We start from the raw sequence: 12,202 nt of genomic DNA on the forward strand, positions 1-12,202 counted from the left end.
ATCTAATTAATTTTTATACTACTTAAAGAAAACTTGACCAAAATGAGAATTTCAGAAATAAATTTGGGAACTTAAAATCCTGTATACTGCCGTGTAATAGAAAAACAGCGCAAGCAACAAAAAATTCAAAATTAAGATTTATATTTATTTGGCGTTTTTGTATGATAAGCTACTTATTGCAGAGTTTTTTTTTCTTCAAACATTTTATTTCATCAATTTTTTGAAATTCTATTTTAGCGTTCGTAGCATTAGCAATAGAAAGAAAATTGTTCTTAAGCCACCTTCCTCACAATTAAGAAGCACTTACGTTTTTTTTTAATTACACGGCAGTTTAAGTATTAATAATAAAAAAATTGCATTTTAGTTTACATGAAAAGCATATTACAAATACGTCTAATAATATGCAGGTTATTTGTAAATCCAATGTATTGCGGAGCGTTAATTGACCAATCAGTTGCCTTAAATCGGAGAAGAGACGATGAAGGAGAAATTAAGAGTGAGGTAAGAAATTTTTCAGACTGGCTTTGTTTCTACTTTATGTAAGAGAAATTTTATTCTTTTTAGAATTAGTTATAATGAGCTTTATAAATGGCATTAAATTTTACTCTCGTATTTTAAGCACTTTTGCTACGTCATTAGAATCTATTTTCGTTAACCCTTTGACTACTATATGCGTCCAGCGAAACCATCGGTGTGGCCTATGGGCTCATATGTGCGTCCCGCGCAAGCCCTCTATGTAGATAGATTATGCATTATAATATCTTAATACTCCGCAAAAAAAATCATTATTTAGTGAAAAAGTATTCAGTTCCCAGTGATTATTTTCATGCAAGCATTTTAAAAATGAGTTATTTTCATCCTAATTAGTATTAAAAAAATTCTCGACATGAGTCATCATTAAATACATTTTCAATTTTTTCAAGGCATTGTTATATCATAACAAAAATATTTAAACTTAAAATGAACACAAAAGAGAATCAATTATTTTGTCTAATTATTGTTTTATGTAAGGTGGAGTTAAAAATGTGTTTTCTCGCAAAACTGGTCGTGATTCAAAAATGTTTGGGAACCTATGGTATTTGGTATGACCACTCTCATGCGAACTTTTAATGCCATTTACGAGGTTGAACATCAGCCGAATCATGGGTTAGAGTCCCCTTGCAGTCAGACTAACCATGGGAGGTTTTCTTCATGTTACGCAAATGCGGGTTAGTTCCATCAGAAAGTCCTCCCCGAAGGCAAATTTCACCCAATACTTGATCTAAGAGTTCCCTTGTCTTCTGGATTGGATTCAAAATTACATGGTAATGGAGTTGAACATTGGTAGCAGTGAACCCAATATTTTGGGTCGGTTGTTCAATGACGGTTATGAAATAAAATTAAAAAAAATAAATATGAGCAATTCAGCCGTTTCGGAGTTTTAATTTCATAGAATTCCATATTGTATTTTCTAGGAGCTGGATTTAGAAGGTAACAACGAAGAAAACGATATATCTCAATATTACGAAACCATTTCAATTCAAACTGAAACATCTAGTGATCCTGCAGGTAAAAATGTTCGAAACTCTGATCATATTACTAGGATTTACGCATGTGCAACGATGTGGCATGAAACAACTGAAGAAATGTTGCAAATGTTAAAATCAGTGTTAAGGTAAACGTGTTATAATTGTTTTTATTATTATGTAGCGAGTGTCCTGAAAAATATATTAAATTATATTGATTTACAGAATGGATGAAGATCAATGTGCTAGAAGAAATGCCCAAAAGTACCTCAGAATTGTGGATCCAGATTACTATGAATTTGAAGGTCTTTTTTTTTATTAATTTAGTTTCGAATGTTTGACGAATTAATTTTTTAGTATAACATTTATTTTACCCTGCAATCACGAATAACTAAAAAAACTTGCATAATTTATTGAGATATTTGAGTTCTGTTGCATATTTTTGATATTATTAAATTTACTTTCCTGGAAATTACTTGAATGTTGCAAGATTTTTCCAGCTTCAACGTTGTTATATAATTATTTCGAAACAGTTCATCCAAAATTGTCAAACATTTCTGTGTTATAGAAATGACGAAATAATATTCTATGCGGGAAATAAATTAATTTCTAAGTTTTATCTAGCAGTGCAAAAGGCAATTAAAATATTTTCGTTACTGTATAGTATCACAAGAAGTTCTTTCAATCGTCTTTACAAACGATTTTTTATTTCGTTTTTGAGTCTCTGACTCGGATTCTGTTAATTTGGGCACAAATTCTAGTCTTTGTTTAAAAGTTTTTTTTGCTGTGCCTTTCTTCTAATTTTAAGATTTTAAAGACTGCTCCGATAGATATCGTAAGAAGGATTTTTAATAAAATTTATATATTTTCTGTTTTGCTTCTTTTGAAGGGTATTTAGAAACAAATAAAATGCGTGTTGAAACGTACAGGGTGTTTATAAATTCTCGGACCCATTTTGATGTTTAATAACTCATAAAATAATGAAGATATAAACAAACTTATGGCATTTATTGATGGAATAACTCATATATTTTCCTTTTCAGGTTTGAATATCTTTACTTTTGTAAATATTGTCTGCTTATTAATTGCATTTTTCTCTCTTTTGTTTTTGGCAACTATTGCAATGTTATGTTTACTTTTGATGTGTTTGTTCTATGTAGTACTTTTCTATGTGATGTTTTATTCGAGCGGATATTAAGGAGAATGCATACACCATAAGAGAAAGCACAGATTTTATGGTGGTTCATAGAAACGAAATCGATAGTGCAAGCACAGAGAAATTGCAGAAGAATTTACCAAAAAGATCCTCCATCTAAAAGCAGCATCTTGCGGTGGAAAAAGAATTTTCTAGAAACTGGAAGTATCGCAGATAAGAAACGTTCCGGATGTCCCTGCACAAGTGATTTTGACGTTGAGCGTGTCAGGCAGACATTTTTAGATAATCCTAGAAGATCTGTGAGACCAGCGGCAAGAGAATTGGATATGCCAATTTCGACGGTGTACAAGGCTATTAAGAAACAATTAAGACTGCATGCATGCAAGTTCAAATTGTTCAAGGTTTGGAACCGGATGATAGGCCTAGGAGGATGGCGTTTGCAACAGATATGGTAGGAAGGATAGAAGATGATGTTGGAAAACTTCGTATTTCCACAACTACACTCATGTCCATAAATTAAGGATAATTCAGAATCACACGGAAATAAAACTCTAAAATTAAAATTTGACCTGTAGAATTATCACACACATCCTGAAGAATATGCGAATTACAGGAAACCACTAGATGACGCTGGTAGTACGTCACAATGACGAGAGTGTAAGAGAGGGGTATATAAGGAATGGTGGCAAAGAAGTAAAATTATTCACAAGCGCTTTAAAAGCCTTTCAGTGCAATAACCGCATAGTTATGGCACAAAGGAAGCATTTGGATGATTTTTTACGTGGCAGAATCATCGGACGACTGGAATATGGACGTACCCAGCTGGAAGTATCCGAGGAACTTGGAATCACCCAGAGTGTCATCTCCAGGCTTTGGCAACGATTCCAAGATGATGGTAATGTGAGTAGACGTTACAGCACAGGTCGACCCCCAGTTACAACGCCGAATGAAGACCGATATTTGGCAGTTACTGCCTAAAGAAGCAGACGGAGCACAGCATCAGACCTGTCTCGTCAGCTCTCTTCAGCTACCAGTACGACAGTTTCAAGGCAGACCGTGTGCAGACGCTCAGGGCACATTGGTCTATATGCTCGTAGGCCTGCCAGATATGTTCCACTTACCGCAACTCGCTGTCGCCTGCGATTAGCCTGGAGTAGAGCATGCATTGTGAACACCGCAACAGTGATCTTGTGTGATGTTTTCCGACGAGTCCAGGTTTAGTTCGCAGTCTGATTCTCGCCGGACTTTCATATGGAGAGCGCCAGGCACTCGTTACCACGAAGACAACACCATTGAACGACACCGTTACGGTGGTGCAGGATGGCTCGTTTGGGGAGGAATTATTCTTGGTTCCAGAACTGACCTGCATGTTCAGAGTGTAACGATGACAGGCCACATCTATAGGGATGTCATTCTGGAACAACATGTATGTTTGCTTCGGGGCGCCATGGGTGCTGAATTTCTGTTTATGGACAACGCCCGTCCTCACCGTGCAAACATTGTAGACGAATGCCTTCAATCGGAGGGTATCACCCGTATGGATTGGCCAGCATACTCACCGGACTTGAATCCAATAGACCATGTGTGGGATATGCTTGGCCGACGAATTGCAGCCCATAAACCTCCTCCCACCTGTCTACCGGACTTTCGGAGGGCATTGCTTGATGAGTGGTGTAATATTCCCCGAGATCAGATTGATAATTTGATGCTCAGCATGCCTAGGAGTTGTACGGCCTGTATTGCATCGTCCGGGAGACATACTCCGTATTAACCATCATACTAACCATGTTATACTGTTTTTTGTAAGTAGGTTCTTTTTTTAAATTTGCTCCAGGGAGTAAAAATCGCAATTTCTATTAATTATGTCAAACATATAGCATTTTTTTGCTCTTTACCTTTTGTTTAATACATAGACTTTACAAATAAGTCAAATTTGTTTGGTTTCTGTCTCTTTCTGTGCCTAAACTTCATTATCCTTAATTTATGAACATGAGTGTAGAAGAGCTTCAGCCACATGTCTTTTTGCAACAAGATGGTGCACCACCTCATTGGGGTATCATCGTTCGTAGTTCTTTGAATGATCATCTTCGATGAAGATGGATTGGGCGAGAAGGTCCGATTCCTTGGTCACCCAGATCACCTGATATAACGCTGCTGGACTTTTTTCTTTGGGGATTTATAAAGGACAATGTTTACAGGAGGATCGTGTCGAACATTGATGACCTAAAAGCCAGAATCACAACCACAATAACCTCTGTGGAAGCCGACATGCTTGACGCTACCTGGCGTGAAATTGACTATCGACTTGATATTCTCCGTGCGACGAAGGGGGCACACGTGGAAGTTCATTGACAAGGGTCATGAAACTTCTTGAGTCTAACCATTTATGTTATTAATTTTAATGTATCGTTATTTTATAAGTTATTAAGCATCAAAATGAGTCTGGGACTTCATAAACACCCTGTATTATGAAAATGTATATAGGATACTCTACTTGCAAATATGGAGGGAAGGTAGAGTATAGTTTGTCTAAAGTAAGAAGCCATTCGTCTGGACCAGTGGTGGTGACAATGGTAACGAGGTATAACTATTTCAAGTAGGGTCATTGTTTAAGACAGGTTTTGCTCCGGCTAGCGCGAGAAAGGGAAATTTTTTCTTTGGTCTATTATGTTAGCACTAGAGTAAAAAGAAGCTACTCTCCCTGAAATGAGCTATTCTTGTTTCCATAGCAGCCTCAAACTTTGTGTCGTCGGGGGGAGTTCTTATCGTAGACAAACTATGTATCATAAATATTTAGAAAGCAGTATCAGAGATGTCATCGTAGGTCTGGCTGCTCAAGTGTAAATTGAACAGCGACTCTTATAAAACGAAATTAGTTTTTTTGTTTGTTTTTAGTAATTATAGTTGAATACTGCTTTTGAATTGATCCATAAACTGTACGTTAATTATTAATTTTAGTCACGTGAAATTTTAATCATAATTAAAAGATTTGACAGCTAACTTGTCGAATTCATTAAGTTGGTTGCTGAATCATTAAAATACATTAAAACAGCTACTGCTAGTCATACCTGAATGCAATTTTCGACAATTACTGTAAAATTCATAATTATTAGATAATTCATAATTATTAGATAATTCATAATTATTAGATAATTCATAATTATTAGATAATTCATAATTATTAGATAATTCATAATTATTAGGTAATTCATAATTATTATATAATTCGTAATTATAAGATAATTTAGATAAATAATGTCGGATCAAATTATATGAAGTCTTTCTTTTCTAGTTCACATATTTTTTGATGATGCATATGAATTATGCGATGATGATGATGAAGAAATGGTTGTAAATAGATTTGTAAAGCAATTGATTCAGGTTATGGATACAGCTGCGAGGTAAAATTTCTATTTTTGTAAAATGTTTGAAAATAGGATGTGTGGCAAACTAAAAGAATCTTAAATACAAAGAATTCTTCCAAAAAATACAGACTTAGGAAAGTTCTCCTAGACCTTTTGGAAACTATGACTGTTTTATTATTTAAAAATATGCATATTTTTTCTCACTATAATGATGTATTTTGATTTAATGATTAAATATTATTAAGTAATATTATTAAGTAAAGATTTCTTTCCGATAAAAAGCGTATTAAAGAAATGAACATTAAAAATGACGTTGAATTAATTTCTATTTAAAAATGACGTTCATTGTTGAGAAATTCAATGATAAATACAAGTTCAAAAAAAATGCGTATTATCATCTTCAAATAATTGGATTGTATAACAATAATGATGAATTAAAAGCGTAATTGTGATTAAACGAGAAACTTTAAAGAACATATTCAGCCGTGCAATAGAAAAATTAACGGAAACAAAAAGAAAAACAAAACTCAAAATCGAGATTTTTACATAATTGGCAATTTCGCATAAAGCGCTACAAATTGGAAAATATAACCAAATTTCCTTAAGTTATTTGAAATTCTATTTTAGCTTTGATAGCATTAGTAAGGGAAAAATAATAGTTGTCAACCCGCTTTTCTCGAAAACTATCCTGAAACAATTACGTTGTTCTTCCAATTGCCCACCAATATTTTAAATAAGCTTACAAACATTTTCAATTTCTAATTTTTAATCAATACACTTTAATAAAAATAAATGAAAGTTTAAAAAGTGAATTAGTGCTGGCAAGAATTTTAAATAGTTGAAACACAGTTTCTTCTAGGATGTTAGTTACCAATTATAGCAGACAACAAATTTTTAATGCGTTCCAACTTCCGAGATGAATAGAATCCATTTTTGCTGAATTCAGTGTGCTGAACAGCTGAATTGAATATTTTTTTTATTTACTTATTAATTTTTAATGCAATCGTACTTTTTAGAAAAACTTATCAAAGCTGAAACAATTCCGGTCACAGGAAAGAATTGGTAGTAATTAATTTCCAGTTTGTTTCAGGTAGTAATAAAATATCCGTGACAACCAAGAATTGTTAATGCATCTATTCAGCATTTATTTTTTTGAAGAATTTCACAAGTAAATATGGTTGTTTATTATGTATAAAAAAAAAGTGCTAGTGACGATTAATTTACTTGCTGTAAAAAAGTAGAATAGAAAATAGTTTTACATCTATCTTTCTCTCTTTACCGAGTTGTAAGAGTTGTCAGAAAATGTAAGGACAGTGCTTTCTTTAAAATTGAAAATGGTCACAAAGTCGTGATATGGATGCTGTTAACAGAATTGTTATATATGTAACTAATAAAGCTATTAAAAATTTAAGGACAGATATTAGGGACAAATCAATCGTCTATTTTAACAGAAAATTGATAGCTAATATGTGAAAGAATTTCTCTTCAAATACTAATTGCAAATTTAAAAAATCTAAGTTTAAAAAATCTAACCCAGTTTAAAAAATCTTTCATTATGTTGAAACTACGACCCCCGTATCTTATTTAATTCAAGCTAGGAATAACCTGATATGCCTTGGACTTGCCAATGTTGAAACTATTTCTCCGGTCTATGATTTAAGGAAGTAAACAGGGTCAAAAATTTTATTCGTTAAATTAGGGATTGTTCGTAATATAAATTTAAAAAAATCTATATTTACTGTACAAACATTTCCGCAATTGAAAATTTTACTCTTTGAATTCTGCAGCAAAAAATTCATCAGATTGTGAATGCTTTAGATCCTACTTGTATGCCTGAAAGCATTTTTTTTCCATTTTTCCAACACTTGGTTTCAAGATGTTTAAACAAATTATTAACCATTTAAAACCTTGAGCTTGAATTTTCGTTCAACCAGGCTATATTTTTTTTCATAAACAAGTTTCTCTAAATGGAACAATGACTACCAAGGTCTAGTGGTAGAAGCACACTTGGGCAATTCATTAAAAACAAAAATCCTCAGGTTTTCAATAAGAGTCTGGGTAAGGCATTGATAAAAAATAAACTTTTCTCTTTTCTATCTTCGAAAACTTATCTAATAATGTAAAACTGAAGAAAAAAAATTATCCTTTTTAAAACAAAATTATTTTTTTATCAAAAAAAAAATTAAAATTGTTGAGATAATTTGTTAATTCGGGAATATAATTTTTAAAAATAGGTTCTCTTGCCTTCATTTTAATCAGGGGAAAAAAATTTCCCAACTCAATTTTATAGATAAAGGTTTGATAAATCTGGCCCAGGCTATATACGCATTAAGGATCTCAAATTATTTAAACAAGAAAAAGCTTTATGCAAATCATTAGTAAGGATGGCTTGATAGCAAAATTTATAAAGTTTGATTGCCTTATCATCAAACTTATTTCTAATTATCATCTTTCAACTCCTGTCTCCCTAGGCAATCAAAAAGATTTCGTTATCGTTTTTATTTTCTCCTCGTTTAATTATTTATTTGCGACCTCTATTATTCATGCTTTTTTTACTTTATATTTGACTAGGATTAAAAAAACATTGCCTTATTGAGGGGTCATTGCAAAACCCTGATATAAAAACTCATTGGCATTTGAAAGGGACACTTGGCGTCTTGGGTTAAAACATTATTGATATATCTTTTAACGGTTCTAATCTGGGCCGCACTTTTACTCGTTTAATTTACTATCTAAACGCTTTTCATGAAATAATCAGAATTTTAAATTCTTATACGCTTCCCACAGCTTTTGTGGCCCTACAAACACTAAACTCAGTTGCGAGACAGTTCATGGAGAGCCATGGCCTACTGTCCCCATTTCAGCTTTCTTGACCTTGGAGTCTGGGGTTGTTGGAGGCGGTTTAGTTAGTAATCATTTTATCGTCCCACTGAAGGGAGGAAAGGCTGATTCAACCATGCCAGGTCTGAGGAAGAGGAAAGAACCCAGGACCTGTAGCACAGGAACGCGAAATGCTACCAATACACCACCGGACACCTCTGCAAATACTACCAATTATTCAGTGCAAGCTGAGCTAAAAAATATTTTTAAAAAATGTGACTATTTTACTTGTAAAATTTAAAAATTTTAAGCAGTTAAATTTTAAAAATACAGACATCAAGATACAGAGCTAGAAATACAGACCAAACTATTATAGATTTGAGTTGGTAGTTAAAAATGTGTTATTTAACTCGAGAGTAAATAAAATCGAATAGTTTTAATACCACTATCTAAAGTTTTAAGCACAGCTTGAATATTTATGTCTATCAAAAAAATAATTTAAATTAAATTAAAACTATATCGAATCTGACTAAGACTGGGTGAAATCTTTATAGTTGTTACGGAAAAGCCTTTCCCAATATCCCAAATATGTATTTTTTTGAATGATATTTCTTCCAAATATCACAAATATGTATTTTTTTTCTTCAAAAATGTATCATTGATTTCCTATTTATTTAAATAAATTTTAAATTTTAGTAATGTCCATCAATGTAATATTCGTTTGAAGCCTCCGAAAAAAATTCCAACACCTTATGGCGGTCGATTACAATGGATAATGCCTGGAAGAAATAAGCTTATTGCTCATTTAAAAGATAAAGGAAAAATCCGTCATCGAAAGAGATGGAGTCAGGTAACATTTATTGTTTTATCAAGTTCAGAGGCTTGCTGCAAATTTTTGTAGCTTATTCAATCAGTTTCTATGTGGTAAATGTCGTAATTAAAGTTGAGGTGCTTAAAGCACGATAGCGAGGATTAAATGGAACCAATAATTAATAGTAGAAAAGATTAAGTAGTAAAAATAGTTTAGACTATTAGAATTAAAATTTCAAAATTATTCTGTTTTTTTTCTCCCCATCAGAGACCTACCTAATGATACTGTAAAGCAATTTTGAGGTTAAATAGGTAAAAGTAAGTAAAGAAAATAAGTATTTTACATTCATTTTGCTATTGTAATCGCGTATATATTTACTATTGTATTTTGCACTTGCACTTTATCCACTGCACTTTATCTGAAACCCAGGGTCTAATACATTAGACAATATTTTATACAATTTTATTACTTTGAAAATACTTTAAGAAGTTTTTTTTTCTGTAAGCCTTTACAAAATTGTCTATGCAAGATAATAATTGCATTTACTCGCATTGTTAGGAGATTTTAATTACAAGGAAAAATCATACGAAAGGTAAGAAAATAAAGTAACCATCTAGACATTTTTATGGTATATAAATATTTTGAGTCTAGTGGATTTGTTTCAGGACCAAAGTATGAGAAAATATACCATGAAAATGTTTGGTAATATGCAATAAAAATCTAAAACTTAACATTTATAATTTTTGTGTTATAGCTAACAACAAAAGCGTTAAATTTAGTTAAATCTTTTTTTAAAAGCTCTTATTGCGTGTATAAGTTTACTTTCGTTTAACCTACATATTTTTAAGTAAAAATTGCATTTTCTACCATTATTTAAATTTCTAGTTTCAGGAAGCTGAAAACATTGAAATTCTTCACTGTCTTCGAGGCACGAAACTTCGATCTTTGTTAAATTCCGAAACTTTAGTCTCAACTATCCCGGTTTAAAAAAAATTCAATTTTAGTTTAAAAACGTTAATGCATTACTTGATTTTAATCTCTAAATGACATTACAACGCAATTTTTGGTCTCTGGTGGCGAAAAACAGAACTTTTTTTTTCTTTCAAAAATCTAATTCCTATGGGTCAAACCATGGAGCTAGGAGTAAGTGGAGAAGACACTCCCATTGGCCCACTCCTTTCAAGGTGAAGCACCCGCGAGAGTTCTCCGCCATCTTACTTGCTGCGTCGTTGTGCGCTCATACATCTTTCTATTTCTAGTTAATCCATGCTTTTTAACGAAGCTTGGAGGGCGGTTTTGAAGGGTTCTTAATTTGATTTAAAGTGTCGAGTTTAGTCTTTTAAGTTGAATAAGACATCCATCCATCCAAGCTTTCTCCATTTTTTATTTAGCCGTTAGAATTTTCGTATTTCTAACTTTTAGAAAAAACATTTCAACTTGACAGAATTTTTGAAACAAATGGAATTCTTGGTAAAGTTAATATTAGGTCAAGTTCATTTAACAATCACTATGCACTTTTCAAAACAATTTCAAGAAGATAAAAAAGCTTATTATCTAGAAATTTAAAATTTATATTACTCTGATAGTTTTAATTAATAGGTCCATAAAGTCAGGTAACTAATTATTTTAAGAAAAGAGAAGGAAAAAAAATATATATTAAGTAGTTATGAATGTGTTGCATCCAGGGAGCTAACTCCAAGCTGAATATAGAAATAAATTGAATACCACATTATTTTTTTTATTTTATTTAAACGACTTAAAACTCCTCATGCACCACAAAGTATAGCATGAGGCTTACAGTTGTAAGTAGAAAACACCACAATACCACAATATTGAAAGATGTTTATTGTTAAAGAATGATTTCAGAAAGTGAAATACATAAATTTATACAAATTTCTCTTGCTAAAAATAAATCTATACATATGAAGATTTATACTTTGATAGTTTTATGAATACTTAAATAGGACATTTTTAATTGCACACAAAGTAAATCAATTTTTAAAAAAATATGTCAAAATGTTTATTAAAAAAAAGGAAAAATATGTTACAGATTAATAAAATATTATCACAGTATTCTAGTGATTATTCAAAAAAAAAAATTCTTAAACCTGAGCAAAGGCACATTGAAAAATCTAGAATCAGATCCTTAAATATATACATATATTTTGTTTATAAATTGAATATAGCTGTTTTCAAAATTATTAAATTTGAAAGAAAAAAAAATTAGCTTAGGGATTAGAAAATTCTATGCATTAAAAAAAAACAATAATAATATATATATATATATATACATTGAGAGAGAAACATGTTCAATGCTTTCAATGAAGGTATGTACATTTAATGTATACAACAAAAAGCAACTAACAATTTCCTTAGAGGGGTGCATTGAACTTTATAAATCCAGAAAAAGATTCTTAAATGTAGAGAAAAACACATTTAATGTTTTCAATGAAGGTATACAACAAAAACATTTAGAAAAAAAAAATTTAACTTGGAGAATTTTTAAAACAAAAGTAGATCTATTCCATTTTACAATCGCTATGTA

At 31.7% G+C, this 12,202-nt stretch overlaps 1 protein-coding gene across 2 annotated transcripts in view; it reads left to right on the plus strand.

The window, feature by feature from the left end:
- The window catches only part of LOC107443595 (chitin synthase chs-2), an 86,892-nt gene that overhangs the window by 52,785 nt on the left and 21,905 nt on the right, over nucleotides 1–12,202 (plus strand). For both annotated transcript variants that reach the window (XM_043053560.3, XM_043053559.3), the window contains exons 6-10: nucleotides 408–501; nucleotides 1,455–1,654; nucleotides 1,731–1,810; nucleotides 5,954–6,062; nucleotides 9,543–9,696. In XM_043053560.3, the coding sequence (XP_042909494.1) occupies nucleotides 408–501; nucleotides 1,455–1,654; nucleotides 1,731–1,810; nucleotides 5,954–6,062; nucleotides 9,543–9,696 (637 nt within the window). The remainder of the gene's footprint in view (nucleotides 1–407; nucleotides 502–1,454; nucleotides 1,655–1,730; nucleotides 1,811–5,953; nucleotides 6,063–9,542; nucleotides 9,697–12,202) is intronic.

This window comes from Parasteatoda tepidariorum, chromosome 11, assembly GCF_982258835.1.
Source record: "Parasteatoda tepidariorum strain Cologne lab strain chromosome 11, Ptep-v5.0, whole genome shotgun sequence".
Lineage (NCBI taxonomy): Eukaryota > Metazoa > Arthropoda > Arachnida > Araneae > Theridiidae > Parasteatoda > Parasteatoda tepidariorum.